A 17,375-nucleotide genomic window follows, 5' to 3' on the forward strand; every position below is an offset into this window, starting at 1 on the left:
CCTGCGTCTCTTTTCCCAGCTGTAAAGCTGCTGTCTGCCAGCTTTTATCCTTTGGCACTGAGCCATGATCACAAGCGGGAGCTGTTTGTGATTGCTGACACTGAAGGAAGCAAGAAGGGAAAGCCAGATCTGTGGTTAAGAGCTTCACGTTCAAGCCTGTGTTTATCTACCACATTTATAGGTGATGATGCAAAGGTTAAGCAAGATTAAGTGGCTTTCCTTAGGTCACATAAGCCGTAAGTTATCAAGCAAGGATTTGAACCTGGGTGACTCAAACCAACACCGTTTACATCAATCTGTGTTGGCTTCCATAAAGCATGATGACCCTGACAGCTAGTGGTGATTATGGTGGTTGCCATGCCTGGCTAGGGTAGTGGGAATGAACAGTGTATCACCCTAAGGGACAGCATTTGAGTTCCTCTTGAGGAGTGAGTGATCTTTGTTCAGGAAAATGCATCTAATAAGCCACCCATGGTGGAAAGTAAAATCGTGAAGGTAGGGGTGTTGGCAGGAATCAAATTTTTAAAAAATCAAATAAAAAAAGGAATGACTGTGCTGCCATCCATGAGAACATAAATGGATTTGGTTTGTCCCAAAAAGGGCTTCCCAAGTTGCACTAGTTGTAAAGAACCTGCCTGCCAATGCACAAGATGTAAGAGATGTGGGTTCTGTCCCTGGGTTGGGAAGACTCCCTAGAAGAGGGAATGGCAACCCACTCCAGTATTCTTGCCTGGAGAATCTCATGGACGGGGGAGCTTGATGGGCTACAGTCCATAGCATCACAAAGAGTCGGACATGACTGAATCGACTTAGCCCGCATGCACACAAGAAAGGAGACAGATATCATGTGGGGTGGAAGGTGAGTGGATTCTTCTGTAGGGTATCAAAGGAGTGTTTTATGAATGGGGGCTCCATGTCTGATTGCTGTAAAGGCTCCCATTTTCTCCCACTCACCAAAACACACACAGGCACCCACGCCCATGCTGACTCATTTGAATTTTGGTGTGCGTGGAAGTAGGGGTGAGAACTGTACATTTCAGCTGAGGCAGTGCAGAGATGAGACACCACTGTCGCTTAAAATGAGGAAGCAGAAGTCTGGAGTCAGCAGTAACTGCCCAAGATATAAACCCCTTAGAAATCACGGAGTTCCAAAGGCCCAGTTAGCAGACTTCTCTGGATCTCAAGGAGCAGGGGGCGTCCTCAGCTGACACACCAGCTACAGCAGGCAAGAATCTCTTCTAGTGGCTGGCTGTAAGGGGGATGTCCTATGGACCTGTGAGTGGAAGGAAACCTTTGACTTTGCGGCTGGTTGCAAACATGTTTATTGATCAGGATCCCTCCTCAGGTGTGCCTGACAGGAGACGCTTAGGGCCTTTGTGCCCTCGGAACTCCATTCAGGGCCACTAAGGCCTCTGGAAATCCAAGACATTCTTCAGTGAGGGAACATGAATCAAACTGGGGCCAAGGAAGCCTTGTCAGCGGCATTCTCTCACATCCCACCACTGATGCGGTAAGATGGGGCTATGTGCTCTTGGCTGGTCCACAGAAAGCACAGGTGATAAGCCAGCACGCACCTGGAAATCTCATACACACCTCTGCAGCTCTTACCTGAGTCACATCCAGGAGCTGAATCCTTCACGCCATGTTGATCCAGAGAAGAGGTTCAGCAGAAGGGGGATGGGTACAGGTTGGCTCCAGGATGGCAGCAAATATTGAGTGCCATGGAAGAACAGACACACCCCTGGCAGTATGCCAAACCAGTGGGGAACCAGACTGCTTGCGTCCCAGCCTTGCTGCTGACCAGCTAAGTGAACATGGTCTCCGGGATTCAGATTTCCATCTATAGAATGGGGACTGAACTGGTTCCAAAACCCTGCTCCTCCTGTGGCCTCAAATCTGGCTCGGTGGGTGACCTTCTTAGCTTTACCTCTGAGCCCCAGTGAACATGAAACGGCAGACCAAGTCTTCCCAACAAGGTTGGGATGCCAGCACAGGGCTTGGGACACTGCCACAGGTCAGTGTGGGAGCTGCACCTGGAGAAGGAAGTGGAAAAGGCTTGAAGGGACAAGGTTTTCAAACTCAGCTGTGTGTTTCAGAAGGGCAGGCTGCAGTCTAGCCACAGACTTGGAAAGAAAACGTAGTTTTAAGAAAGGATTAAGACAACACATTCCTGAACTGGGGGTCTTCTAGGTGACAACATTTTAAGCCACAGTCTGAGCTGGAGTTTCAGAAGGAGCCATAATCAGCCCCAGGTTTTCTACTAATATTAGGCTACAGCAGCAGGTCTAGGAATGCTAACTCCAGGGAGAGTGAGAAGAGGGCTGCTGTCAGGGCTCTTTACAAAACATCAGCATAAAATAACAGCAGATAGAAGCCAGCTCACCTTCAGGTGCATAGGCAGTATCAGGCCATTTTGCTGACTTTGGATTCACCCTCTGACATGGCTCTGTGATCACCTGCACATGGCTTTCTTGGTCATTCACTTCCAGGAGCGTCAGCTCTTACTTGAGTGATTGAAGCTAGCTGGTTCAATCTTCCTCTGATTTACATTTGAGAGTATTCTCAAGGCCAGCCTTCATCAGGACTTAAAAAAGGGATGTGTCTCTACTACTTCCGCCAAGGCAGATGGAAATCCATGCATCTCATTTTCTTTATACAGAATAGTTTATAATCTAATCAGTAGGTTAGATCCCTAACTCTAATCAATGCATATTCATGATTCTTTCATTCAAACAACTCACCAAAGAGCCATTTCTTCCTTTTCCCACTAGAGTTCCAGATGATCCCAATTCACCACTTCCACCAAAATGTCACAAAACTATCCCAGACCTTTCTCCTTCTCTTTCTCCCTCACCTCTTCCCCTTCTTCCTCATCCCTTCCCCAGTGGTCATGGAATCCCCTTTGAGTTGGGAGCACTGAGTCTGCAATTGTGACTAATGACTTATGATCCACTTACACTGTTGATCAGACCCCCAAGACCTAAAGTCCTGAATCCACCTTTGAGGATACCCCTCAGCAATCAGACAAACAGCAGGAAGACATTTTTCCCAAGTGCAGAATCATATATATTCTGAGTGATTGAGCTATTGGCATTCAAGTTTTGACCAGTTTCAAGATGCTACTACCAGATAATGGGAAGACTGTATACAGACACCGCAATTCATGTTACAGAAGGAAGACTGTTAGTTGATATACCAGTCAAGAGTTTCAGGTTATATACAATACATCCAGAAGGCTGAATACATTACTCCTTTCAGGTCATAAGACCTCTGAGAAGCTGCATCCATTTTCAGGCCCCCCACCACTGTTTGGTGTGCTAATACCAAGAATTTATGGTCTCTTTCTTCAACTCCTCCCAGAGGAGGGGTGATAGGAAACTGTTAAAAACCAGATGCTGGAGGCATTTCTCTACCACCTCCCACATAATGCAGTCTCATTAATTAAATCACTTCAACCTCAAAGCACACTGCCCTCAAGAGGTAAATAAAATAGGCATAACCCCTATCAGAAGAATGGAAAAATTGAGGTCAGAGTCAACTTGTTTGTATAGGGTTATCAGCTGTTGAAGGGGAGAGTCAGAACGAGGAGCTGGCTCTGTGCCCCATGTTCCCTCCAGCAGGCCCTGTGGGCAGCTGTGACGAGGGCGGCCCAGCCATCTGGCCGAGGCTCACAGGGCCCACAGCCAAAGTGGGAAATCCTGGAGTGAGGCTACAACCCAGCTGTGCCCCAGCTTCCTCTGTTTCTAGACGGGGCTGGGTTCCAAGCAATGATGCCAATGACTACAGATGTCACTGGCAGCCGGAAAACAGGCCCTTTTGACAACTCTGGAAGCATCCTCTAGCTGCTCTGCTCAGGATGGGGCCCACTATCACCCCCTTAGATAAAATGGAGAGACTGAGCTTACACTAAAGTGTGGGAAGGAGTGGATGCAGTTTCCAGAAGGTCATCACTTGGTTCAGAGGTTTACATAGAAAACATCTGGCCAGTTCCAACGAGAACAGACCTAGAACCATTCTTCTAAACCCACCCTGAGTGGTAAAGATAAGGTACATGTCTTAACCTATATAAAGGTGAAGGATTATCATTTTTCAACTCTACAGACACATGACTGGGGTTACAGCTCAGTGGCATGCACCTTATGTTGACTGTATTTAAACTACTACTGTGGAGTGCGACGTCTCCATTACACGGTGCCCGTTTTCAGTTGTACAACTGTTACTTAGTGGGATCTGATTTTAGCCACAGTATTTTCAAAGCCAGTTTCCATTTAAATGTGTTGTGAAAGAAAATGGACTAGTTTGACTTTACACACATTTTACATTACAGAAGTAGTTCAGGAATTCATACACCCAAATGGGTTGTTGCTGCCTTCAAACTAGTCACCTTGGGAAGACGTGTGTTTAGTCGAGGGAAGCTGGCCTTACTCAGAACATTTCTAGAAACCCTCCTTGGAGCTATCCACCTGTAAGCTTCCTTAATGGTCTTTGTCCTTTAAGGGTAGATTTCTTTTTTGAGGGATGATTTTTTTAACAGCCAAAGAGCATTAGAAGATAAGTCTGATTAAGTAAAATGACTGTTGGAGCTTGGGATGACCTCTGGGGAGGAGTAGTGTAAAAAATGAGGTCTGACTACAAGGTGGTGAGGCCTCTTTTCTTGCATGGCTTCAAAGATAATTCCAAAGAGGAAGTCTATGTGGTCTTGGCACACGGAACATTGCAGCTCAAGAGTAAGGTCTCCCAAGGAAGTAAGTATGATCAGGGCGACTCTTGAGTGCATATGTTCTAGTTTATTTGGTTAAAAAGGTAGCCGTGTTCATTTCTGCCATACTTCATACAAGCAGAAACGGAAAACTCCATCTCTGTGATTTCTCCCAAGGGAAGGGTCATCATCTACTGCTAGAAGAGTTAAAATGGAAAGCACTTGGTGTCATGTCAACATTATCCACTTCCCTTCACCATCCCCCCATAAGATGTGCGATGAGTTATCCTTGATACCTGAGTCTCCCCAGTGTAGAAAAGTGAGTAAAGACAGGTCTCTGGAACCTGGGTAAGACTAGTATGTCAATGGGACTGGAGTGTGTTTCCAATGGCTCTATCTACCCCACAGGCCCACAACACCAACTCGTGTGAGAAAATCTCCTATAGCTAAGTACACAAAGTTTCAGCAGAGGAAGTGGGGGAATGATTCGTTTTCAGTAGCTCTCTAGGATTAAAAACCCACTGGCTTCTGATGTCAAGTGAACAGGAGTCCACTGAAAAGAAGTCCATGGTGTTCTAGTGCACGCTTAAGGAAGGTAGTGTGTGGCCACTAGCTCATTGAAATGCATTTCCAGCTGAGGCCAAAGGCAGCAAAGGTGCAAGAGGCTGCTGGGGCTGGCGTTAGTTGAAGCAGGGTCTATATATTTGGCAAAGCAGTTTGTAGAAAGCCCCAGTTACAGAGCAGGATGTCTGCCAACCACTGAAGTCAAAGGACACTCAATTTCACTTTCTACAAAGTGCTTCATTGAAGATGCTAATGAGGAAGCTCCCTTTGAAACACCATATCCTGAGTGTCAGAGAAATATGATCAAGACAGTGATTGATGGGTAGCGGAGACTGATTCTTTAACAGCAATGGGACTGTGTATTCTCTGAGCATCTCTCTCACACACACACAGGCACACACACACACTCTTAATGAAGAGCACACAACTGCAGTCACATTCCACTTCTTCTGTACGTGTCTCTGTCGGGCGGTTGCTCTTTTGTACAGTATCTCCAGGAGCAGTTCCAGCTTAATGGGTTCCACAGCTAAAAGCCAAAGCACAGCACAGAGTCAGTGCCCCAAGTCAGCCGTAACATCCAAGTGCTCGCGGCAGACATCGGTCTCAAATCAATCAGTCGGGATGTTGTTCTCGGTGAGGGTTTTTATATTAGTGTTTCTAAAAACCACAAAGCTAGGCCATTTGCTTAAATCATCGTTAGAAAGAATGCTGAGTGCCCAGATGGGATTTCTAGTTTCTGTGCAAATGAAATCACACTAGTCCAGATTTTATTCTCTCAAAACTACTAGGGAAGCAGTAGGATTTGGTTTCAGTGCTGCCAAAAAGCAGGAATTCACTTAAGTTTTAATTCTGAAGCAATCCTGGTGTTAATGTTGTAGCTGGGGTCAGGCAGCATGGGGGCCGGGGCCCCCGCTGTGCTGGCTGAGGAAGCCCGGATCTCTCCCAGTTCAGGCTCACTCTCGCTGGAGGTAGACCCACTGTTGATGGCATAGACGCTCTCCGCGACTCCCTGAGCTGAAGCACAGCCATCTGGCTCTTTCTTCTCCCTGGGGCTAGACAAGCCTGGGAGGACGGCCATCTTCCCGGTCTGCCTGTTGGGCAGCAAGGACATGGTATAGTCTGCAATGATCCCGCCCACATCTAAGTTGCATGCCTGGTCGAAGGCTAGGAAGCCCACGTTGGCATTTGCCTCACACACCACGAAGGAGCCATCGTCCATGATGAGAAGATCGATGCCACAGAAGTCCATGCCCAGGATGTTGGACACCTGGATAGCCAGCTGCTTGCCTTGCTCCGTCAGTGGGCACATGACGCCCACACCACCTGCAGGGAAATCACAGTGGTGTAACGGTGACATTGTAACTGAGCCGGACCCTACGGGGGCTTCCCAGAACAGACCCCCACCCACGTTCTCCGCCTGCCTTCTGAATGCAGAAAAACTTTAGTCAAAGAATAAATTTAATCAGAGAAGTGAGACCATGCAGAAAGAAAGGAAAACAGTCCAGCAAGACAAAATAATAATACTTGAGCCATTAAACAAAGCAAGGACCTCTAGCTCTCCCTCAAGGACTATAGATAATATTCCGAGCCATGTCCTTTGAGCTGATTGCAAATACTGAAACCCTCACCAGGTCAAAGAAGTTAACTGTATGCTGTCCACAAGCATGAAGACCCCAGACCAGTAGGAACCAGAAGGCTGATGATGCTGAGTCCCCATTATCTCATCACTGACCAATAAGAAGAATGTCCATGAGCTGATCATACCCAGCTCCTTGAACACTATGAGACACCTCACTACCCGCTCCAGGGTGGAACACAGAGTCCTGTGGGCATTAGCCCTCTGTGGCCCCCTTTGCCTGGCAAAGCAATAAAGCTATTTCTTTCTGTGCTGTGCTATGCTTAGTTGTTCAGTTGAGTCTGACTCTTTCCGACCCTATGGACTGTAGCCCACCAGGCTCCTCTGTCCATAGCATGCTCCAGACAAGAATACTGGAGTGCGTTGCCATGCCTTCCTCCAGGGGATCTTCCCAACCCAGGATTGAACCCAGGTCTCCCACATTGCAGGTGGATTCTTTACCGTCTGACCCACCAGGGAAAGTCCAAGAATACTGGAGCAGGTAGCCCATCCCTTTTCCAGGGGAACTTTCTGACCCAGGAATCAAGCCGGGGTCTCCTGCATTGCAGGCAGATCTTTACCAACTGAGTTACCTATAGAATTGCTTTCTACTTCTCCCAAAACTCTGTCTCTGAGATTTAATCCAGCCCCAGTGTACAGAGGCCAAATTCTGGCAACAATACCAGACACCAACTGATGAGTCAAATGACCTTTCAAAGGAAGGGGGGTATGCTGGTGAGAGGTAGCGAAATGGGCACTTTTATTACTCACAAAAGGTCTGCGTGGAAATCAGGACACTCTTTGAGAAAGTACTATGAAAATAATACTCTTCTCTAGAGTTTAAAAAAATGTTTATATTCTCTGACCCAGTCAATCCACCACGAAGGAAATAATCCTATATAATAGGGAAAAAAGCTTTATGCACAAATATGCTGATGGCAGAGTTATTCAAAATGCTGGAAAATCAAAATGCTGGTACATAGTAATCATTTGATATTTGTTAATGAGTAAATAAAATACTATCATCTAAGTAGCTCACAATAGAAGAAAGGAGCATAGTTTACAACCATTACTAAAAATGATGGTGAGTTTGAGATCACATGGGAAAATATTAACACTTGAAGGTATAAAGGCTGTGCAGTATGACCATAATTATGCAAAAAAACCCACAAAAAACCAAACCATTGTCAGAAACAACACCACCAAAATGTTAACATTGGTTGTCTCTAGATGGTGGGATTAATGATAAATATCTTTTTTCATTTGATTGTGCCATATTTCCTAACTTTTCTACATTGAGGATGCATTAGAAGAAACAAAATTAACTTATTATTTTCTGAGAGAGGCTTGTGATACAAAAATCCCATACCAAGAGAGAGTCTGCTTACTCGTACTTGTTAAAAAGCTAAGAGCTCTGATTTAATTGTCTCCCTCTAGTCTTCCTGCAAAGATAACACTTGGGACTTCCTTGGTGGTCCAGTAGGATAAGAATTCGCCTGCCAATTCAGGGGACACGGGTTAGATCCCTGGTCCAGGAAGATCTCACATGCCTCAGGGCAACTAAACCCTGTGCCCACAACTACTGAAGCCCGTTCTCTAGAGCCTGTACTCTGCAACAAGAGAAGCCACTGCAGCAAGAAGCCTGTGTACTGAGAGGAAGAGTGGCCCCCACTCACCACAACCAGACAAAGCCCCTGCAGAGCAACAAAGACCCAGCATAGCCAAAACAAATAAATCAAGTGGTTAAAAAAAAATGACAACTTAAAAACACAACACTTGTATTCTCATAAACTGATGACTTATACCTTAACTCTGCCTCTCCACCACTTATTACATTGCATGAGGAAAAGGTTATTAAGCAGCTTTAAAACAGTTCACGAAAAAAAAAAAAAAGCAATATGAATAAATTACAAAGTTGTGGTATTTTCCAGTTAAAGAATGAATTTTGTGAAGCAACTGAAAAAGACAAACTGTTAATACATAAGGTTTGATACTGTGGCAAGACATAGGAGTGTCATGAAAATTAAATGAGATAATATACTAGGTTCAGTGTCAACCTCAGCCTAGCATTTGCTTCTATCACAGCACTTTAGTCACTGTACCTTACAATGATCTGTTTACGTCTTCTGGACTATAAGCTTCCTGAGGGTGAGGACTCTCATTAATCCTTACATTATCGGCATCTACCCTGGAGCCCACTCTGGGAGACTGCTCAACCACACTCCAGTTGAAGGACTGGATTGGTGTTTCGGCCTCCTCATTAGTCACCAGACTTGATACACTCATCTGGCAATTTAGGAAATAACAACTGGGTATTTTTGCACATTGCCAACAAATTCCACTCATGACCATAGTTGACAGTAGCTTTCTGTAATGAACATAAGAATTTCCATGCCCTCGGGACCATCTCCATTCACCACAACAGAAAACAAGGTTAATGGGATGGGGTTATGCATTTGACCCAAACAAACTGCAGCTTTCTAATAACATCAAATATAGAAGAAAAACACAATTAAAGAAAAAAAAAAAAAGAAATACAATTTCAACTATCAATGCAAGGTAAAAGCATATGCTCTGTCTCCTGCCATTACCTTAGTTTACTTCTCACTCTCTTTCCTTTTATTTTTTTGTTTTTGGCCATAACACATTGCTCTCAGGAGTTCCCAGACCAGGGATTGAACTCACGCCCTCAGCAGTGAAACTGCAGAGTCTGAACCACCGGAACCCCAAGGAATACCCTACTGCCTTAGTTTTAGACTCTCCTTACTTCGGCCTGAGCTGTTGCCAGTTTCCAAAATCAGCTCCCCTGCCTCCCTCCTATGCCTTCAATCCATCCTCTTTCCAGACATCAGTTTTTCTCAATCACCAGATCTCCTGTTGCTCCCTTGTTTAAAGGGAGTTCACACTGCAGTGTCCTGACGTTCCCTGGTTTGACCTCCGTCACGGCCCTTATACCCACTTGTCCCCCACCTGGAGTGCTTAATGCTAAGGGAAAGGGCTTGCTTCTAATTCCTCTCTGTGACCCTGGCACCTCGCAGAGGGTCTGATAGGACAGGAGGGATCAAGACACCCTGACTGGGTGCAAACATCCCGAGATGGTGAAGGACAGGGAAGCCTGGCGCGCTGCAGTCCATGGGGTCACAAACAGGTGGACACGACTGAGCAACTGAACAACAAAACATCCTGATGAAAAACCCCGGTGGCTTCCCCCGACCAACAGTCCCACTCTGAGCTTCGGTGCCTCACCGAGAGAGCAGTTGCTCTGCATCCGTCCATCTGTGGAGCAGCGAAGCATGGAGCCTATCACCTGGCCGCCGACCACCACCACCCGGATATCCTTTCCGTGGGACTCCTTCACGTACTTCTGGAACAGGTAGGGCACGTCGTGGCGGATCAGGTGGCAGATGTCTGAGAGGTGGTGTTTATCTCTTGCGAGAAAAACACCTTTTCCTTTAAGAAGAAAGACAAACAGCAAAAAGAGGAGTTAGACACGCCTCTGAGTACAGTCCTTGCCATCCCACCTCCCGGTCCAGAGTCAACCATTCTTTCCCAACCTGCCTCACTCTGGCCCCTTCAGCTTCTCTGAGTTGACTCTTGTGTCTTCTCAAATGGCCATCAAATTTTATTTTCCCTGGGTTTTACTCACCTCCCTCTCTGTTCACAATGTTTTTTTTTTTCCCCCAAAATGAAATAAAAATGTATTCCAGAAACACACAGAAGAGGCCAAAATAAAATCTTAAGAATCTAGTTAATTCGGGTCCAAAACTGGAGGATGCTGACAGTCCATGTCTCACTCACTTTTGTTTAAATCCCCAAAACTTACACCATGCCAATCAATGTTTATGGAACATAATTAATTGAACATACTTTAGAGAAATTCCCAGTTGAGATGGAGACAGACCACAAAAGAGAATGACACAGCCTGATATGGCATTAGGAGAGGTCAGTGCTGAATACTATGGGAGTTCAAGAAGTAGCCACTGCCAGATGTCCTGAACTTTCAAACATGAGAAATGTATTATTTGGCTATATCCATTTAATTCTAAAAGGAATGACCCATACTTCTATTGATATCTGGGGAAAGCATTCGTACTTGATTCCAAATTTTTTATTTTCTGCCTGAATCACTTACGTTTTTGAGTTACTTGACATCTGCTTTTCCACTTGCACATTAGCTAACAGATCTGAGCAGGGGGGCCTGATGGATTTCCTCTACAAATCTGACATGAACATACTGTACCCTGAACCTTGTTAGCAAGTATGGAACAAAGAGATGGTCTTCCTAAGATCTGTTACTACCTTAAAAAGAGTGGGACATTTCTGAAGTCTCAAAAAAAAAAAAAAAAAAGAGGGATGGGTATCAGTCCCCAGTGGCGAATAAGATAAAAAAGTAACCTCCAAAACATGGCTTGGTCACTGGACATTTGGCACCAGGAGATCTGGCATCTGGCAGCAGATGGCAGGGATTCAATGATAGGCACTGGGAGGATTTTCAGCAGAAATGGGGGCTAAAAACAGGTTCCTTGGTTCCTGGCACAGAGGTTCCAATATGGGGCTTAGTCTGCAGTTAATTAAGGAGCTACAGTTTTAAAGCAAGGAGGGAAAAAACTAGGGTGGGGTGGGGGGAAGAGTACTAAGATTATTTAATCATCTACTGTGTGCCAAATACTCTGTATTTTTAAATTATATCCTTCATATTTCATGCTAGTTCTGTGAAGGCATTAGCACAACTATAGCTATTTTTGTTTGACAGAAAAGGAAAATTAGGGCCCACAAGATTAGTAACTTTCTCAAGGGCACATCTTGCATGATGAGTCCACTGCCTTCTTGAGATTTATTTCCATATACCAGAGTCTAACAACTGCTACAACTTTGTTCACTCCCTATCCACTGTTCCTCAGATGCTGTGTGTTACAACCAATTTGAAAATGAAATTAAGAACACCATTCCACTTACAATAGTATCAAAAGGAATACATGTAGCCAAACAGGTTCAAGACTTATTCACAGAAAACTACAAAACATTTTTGAAAGAAATTAAAGACTGAAATAAGTGGAAAGACAGTCCATGTTCAAAAAATGGAAGACAATATTGTTAAGATGGAAATACTCCTCAAATTGACCTACAGATTCAATGTAATCCCCACCAAAACTCCAACTTCCTTTTACTGCAGAAATTGATATGCTGACCCTAAAATTTATATGTAAATTTATGGGACTCCAAATAGCCAACACAATCTTGAAAAAGAAGGACAAAGGTGGAGGACTTGAACTTCCCAATTTCAAAACTTTCTACTGGTGGCTCAGATGGTAAAAGAACTGGCCTGCAATATGGGAGATCCGGGTTTGGTCCCTGGGTTGGGAAGATCCCCTGGAGAAGGGAATGGCAACCCACTCCAGTATTCTTGCCTGGAGAATCCCATGGATAGAGCAGCCTGGTGGGCTCCATACCGTCCATGAGGTCGCAAAAAGCCAGACATGACTGCGTGACTAACACACACATGCAACACACAACAGTGTGGCTTAAGGATAGACATATAGATCAATGAAGCAGAACTGAGAACCCAGAATAAACCCTCATTCAGATGGTCAATTTTGGATTTTTGACAAGAGTTCCAAGAGCATTCAGTGGAGAACCAACAGTCTCTTCAATAATAATACCGGGAAAACTGGATAGCCACAGGCAAACGAATGAAATTTGACTCCATCACACCATATAGAAAAATTAATTCAAAATGGATCAAGCACTCCAAATGTAAGGGCTAAAACTGTAAAACTCTTAGAAAGAAAAATAGGTGTAAATCTGTATGCCCTTGGATTAGGCAAGCACAAAATGACATCAAAAGCACAAGTAATCAAAAGAAAAAATTGAACTTCATCAAAATCAAAACCTTCTGTACATCAAAGGATGCTATCAAAAAAAGTGAAAAGACGACCTACAGAGTAGGAAGAAATCATGCTCAAATTATGTATCTGATAAGAGTGTAGTAACCACAATATAGAAAGAACTCTAAAAAATTTAATAAAAAGATCAGTAAACCAACTGAAAATGGGCAAAGAATTTGAAAAGTTATGTTTCCAAAGAAGATACCAAAATGGACAATAACATGAAAAGATGTTCAACATTAGTCATTAGGGAAATACAAATCAAAATCATAGTAAGATACCACAAACACCCACTAGCATGGCTATAATAAAAACAAATTACACATTTAAAAGTTGCTAAGAGAGTAAATCTTAGAAGTTTTTATAACAAGGAAAAAAAATTCTGCACCTATGACAGATATTAACTTACTGTGATCATTTCACAATATATACAAATATTGAATCACTATGATGTACACCTGAAACTAATATAATGTTACACATCAATTATATCTCAATTAAAAAAAGATTTTAAAAATAAATCTGTAAAATAGACCTATACATTACTAATGCTTGGCAAACATGCATTTTTGTTCTTTTTAGTTTGTGACTTGTTTTTATGGTGGAGCTATGGTGACTATTTACATTACTTGCCCTGGCCAATTAATATATCTAATATAAGAGTTTTATTTAGTATGTGGTGAAAATAGAACTCTCCTACATTGCTAGTAGGGATATAAAATGGCATAACTGTTGTGGAACATCATTGTAGGGAAACATTGGTAGTTTCCCTAATGTTAAATACAGAGTTACCATATGACCCTGCAATTCCATTCTTAGGTATATTATATACCCAAGAGAAATGAAAATATGTTCACACGTATGTGCACGAATGTTCACATCAGCATTATTCATAATAGCCACAAAGTAAAACAACCCAAATGCCCATCAATGGATAACAGATAAACAAAATGTGGCATATCCATATAAAATACTACTGAGTCATAAAAAGGGCTAAAAAAACTGATCCATTCTACAGCATGGATGATCCTTACAAACATTACATTAAAAGAACCAGACACAAAAGGCCACATATCATATGGTTCCACTGACAGGAAACATCCAAAGGAGGCAAATCCATAGAAACTGAAAGTAGATTAGGTGTTGCCAGGGACCAGGGGAGGCACCGCTGGGAATGACCTTTGACCAGCACAGGTTGCTTCTGGAGGTGATGGAAATATTGTGGAATTAGGTAGTGGGGGCTTCCCTGCTGGCTCAGACAGTAAAGAATCTGCCTGCAACGCAGGGGACCTGGGTTTGATCCCTTGGTCAGGAGATCCCCTGGAGAAGGAACTGGCTACCCACTCTACTATTCTTGTCTGGAGAATTCCATGGACAGAGGAGGAACCTGGCAGTCTACAGTCCATGGGGTTGCAAAGAATTGGGCATGACTGAGTGACTAACATTTACTTACACAATAGTTGTACTGAAGAGTAAAAATACTAAAATCCTCATTATTGTACAATATAAAATGGTACTTTTGTGAATTATCTCTTAATTTTTAAAATATCTAAAAGTACTACATCTGCTATTTAGTTTATTTATCGTCTGTCTTACCTTTCTACAACGTGAGCTCCTTGAGGGCAGGAAGTTTTGTTCTGTTCCTTTCTGTGTCCCCCTGGCACTTTGAGGGCACTCAATAAATATCAGTTGAATTTTATTTCATGTATACTTCACCACAATAAAAAACTAGTTGAGACACTGCATTTCTGCACTGCAGTATATCTGAACAGTATTCAGAGCCCCACCTCACCATCCCAACTCATTTCTCTTACTCCTCAACTCTTTCCCCAGGTTGCTTTGCCCACCCCGGCTTCTGCATGCTGCTTACCCAGTTCAAATTCCACATTCCAACTGAAGTCTCCTTTCCTTCCACTGAAGCCTTCCCTGCCTCAGGGCAGAGCGGACCCCTCCCTCCATGAGGCTGAAACAGGCGCAAGGACCTGCATGCCGCAGTGCATCACCCTGCAATGCAACGTCTCTACCCTCTACACAGCGAAGACCAAGAGCAGGGTGTGTGTCAGGCTCAGGGGAACTGCTCGTTCCGTGTCCACCCAAGGTACCTCCTGTCACTCCAGATGCCCTGAGCAGTAAAGGATGCCATCTGGGTATCATCAGGAGGTACCCGCTCACATACCACAGGGGAGGGGAACTGCTTTCAGCCACACACATCCTCTCAACTACTGTGTCCTGAGCACTGTAGGAGGTCCTGGGGACAGAGATGGGCAGGACCAAGTTCCCACCTCTGAGCAGCTACAGTCAAAAAGGGGAAAAGGCACAGAAATCTATACCTGTCGTAAAGTGTAGTACTATGCTGGAGGCAAGGATGAAGTGCTTCGGAAACACAAAGGGAAGAGTGATTAACTTTGGAAGAGAGGGAAGGAGACCAGGGTTGTGGAGGGAGAAGAAATGATGTGAAGCTGGCTTTAATGCACAGGCAGAAGCTCACTGGAGCACAGAGGAAGGCAGGGTCCCCAGAAAAGGGAAGAGAACAAAGATTTTTTAAGAGAGCAGGAGACACAGTCTGGTCTAGAATGGATGATGGAGTGTTCAGGGGTCCAGGGAAGGCTGCCAAGGAAGGTGGACACTGTTCCCCAGGGTGAGGAATAGGAACTGTGTCTAACAGGCAACACAAGCTCTTGGGAAGGTTGTTCAGCAAAGGGGTGACAAGCAGAGATCTTTGCTCCAGAGAAACTGCTTCCACAAAGACAAGAGGATGCACTGGCAGTGGAGCTCGGGAAACCAGTCAGAACCAAGTCAGGAGTCTACTCCGAGAGTCTAGGGAACGGCCGGCAAGGGTATGGACAAAGCTGGAACAGTGGGGATAGAGCTAAGGACTACACCACAAGCTCCGCCAGGGGGCGCTCCGTCTCTCCGAGCAGCGCTCCCGCAGCTCGGGGGCGAGGGTCTCGTCCAGACAGAGCTGCCGCCCAATCAGAAGCCGGGGCAGAGGGCACTGACCCCGGTGTCCCCGCGTGCTCTTCACCACCACCGGGTAGCCCAGCGGCTCGGCTTCATCGATCATCTTCGAAAAGTCTTCATGTCCACCTGCCAAGAAAAGCAAAAGTCAGGGAAGGTGAGGGTGATGGTTGGGGGGCTCTGTGGGAATTCTTTATAGGCCTTGCGTCTCTCTGATTAAGGCAATTTGAACCCATTCCATCCGACAGACTATGCATTTTGTATCTGTCATCCAAAAGGTGGGAGCAGAGAGATATGGTAAGCGGCATTATCATGGGCTTCTAAGTGGCAGAGGCTTCACAAGCTCCAGTCCATGTCATCGTCATGACAAGCCCACGGGCAGGGCAGGGATTTTTTTTTCCCTTATCATGGCTGGGGTGGGCAGATCTCTAAGAAGGCCCCCGAGATTCCCACCTGCTGGTGTAGGTGCCCTGTATAACCCCCCTCCTAAGTGCAGGAGGGGCCAGTGACTATGCTGGGACAGCATTCCTGTGATCAGGCTAATAATCAGTTGACTCGAATTAATTAAAAGGGAGATATTCTTGGTGGGCCCTGTCCTAATCAGGGGAGCCCTGTAAAAGAAGGTGAAGCAGCAGAGAAACCCTCCTGCTGGCCTTAGAGGGGTGAACTGCCATGGTGGAGGGAAGTCCATGTGACAGGGCCAGGCGGGCCGCCTCTAGGAGCTGACAATGGCCCTAAGTTAACAGGCAGCGGAGATCAGGGACCTCAGTCCTACAGCTATGAGGAACTGAATGCCAACCAGTGAGCCTGGAAGACCCCAGACTTCAGCCTAGTGAGACCTGAGTATAGCACCTGGCTATGCCATAGCTAGACTTCAGACCTTCCGAAACTGGGAGTTGGTAAATGGGTGTTTTCTAAGCTGCTTTCAGTAGATTGTTCTACAGAGGTAGAAAACCATTATCTAAAGAAACCAAGTCTGGGATTTGTCTCATCCAAGGTTAAGGCATGACTGAATTGGCTCCACTATACACTTTTAAGCCTTCATTTAAAACCTATGAATATTAATATGTATTAAAATCCTTCTAAATTGTTTTATAAGCTTCCTTGATTTCCTACACCTTTGCATCTTTGTTGTTGTTTAGTTGCTAACTTTTGTCTGACTTTTGCAACACCATGGACTGTAGCCCACCAGGCTCCTCTGTCCATGGTATTTCCCAGGCAAGAATACTGGAGTGGGTTGGCATTTCCTTCTCCAGGGGATCTTCCCTACCCAGGAATCAAACCCACGGCTTCTGCATTACAGGCAGATTCTTTACCACTGAGCCACCAGGGAAGCCCTTTTGTATCTTTAAAGGACCATTATTCTTCCTACCACAGGCGTTACAGTTCATCAATTTTTTTGCAAAGTAAAATACTCTGAAATATTAATAAGACCTGTCACCAAAGTGCTAATGATTTTTAAAAATGTAAAGCAGCATACAGAGGCAATGCAGGGAAACAGGGGCATCATCACAGTGAAAACATTTTATAAGAAGAGAACTCCTACCTTCCTGATACTCACTGATAAAGATAACTCCTCCCTAACCGTCCTTTTGTCCTTCCCTAGAATACAATGCAAGGAAGGCCCTTTATTTATTTATTTATGGCTGCATGT

The 17,375-nt window shown here is 44.7% G+C and overlaps 1 protein-coding gene across 1 annotated transcript in view; it reads right to left on the reverse strand.

Moving 5' to 3' along the window:
• Window positions 1-3,050: 3,050 nt before the first annotated feature.
• RIMKLA (ribosomal modification protein rimK like family member A) overlaps window positions 3,051-17,375 on the reverse strand; it is a 35,252-nt gene continuing 20,927 nt past the window's right edge. The window contains exons 3-5 of the mRNA XM_061120071.1: window positions 15,764-15,850; window positions 10,125-10,328; window positions 3,051-6,586 (exon numbers count right to left, since the gene is read on the reverse strand). Coding sequence (XP_060976054.1) covers window positions 6,096-6,586; window positions 10,125-10,328; window positions 15,764-15,850 — 782 coding nt within the window. The 3' untranslated portion in view covers window positions 3,051-6,095. The remainder of the gene's footprint in view (window positions 6,587-10,124; window positions 10,329-15,763; window positions 15,851-17,375) is intronic.

The sequence above is a fragment of the Dama dama genome, chromosome 20 (genome assembly GCF_033118175.1).
Source record: "Dama dama isolate Ldn47 chromosome 20, ASM3311817v1, whole genome shotgun sequence".
NCBI lineage: Eukaryota > Metazoa > Chordata > Mammalia > Artiodactyla > Cervidae > Dama > Dama dama.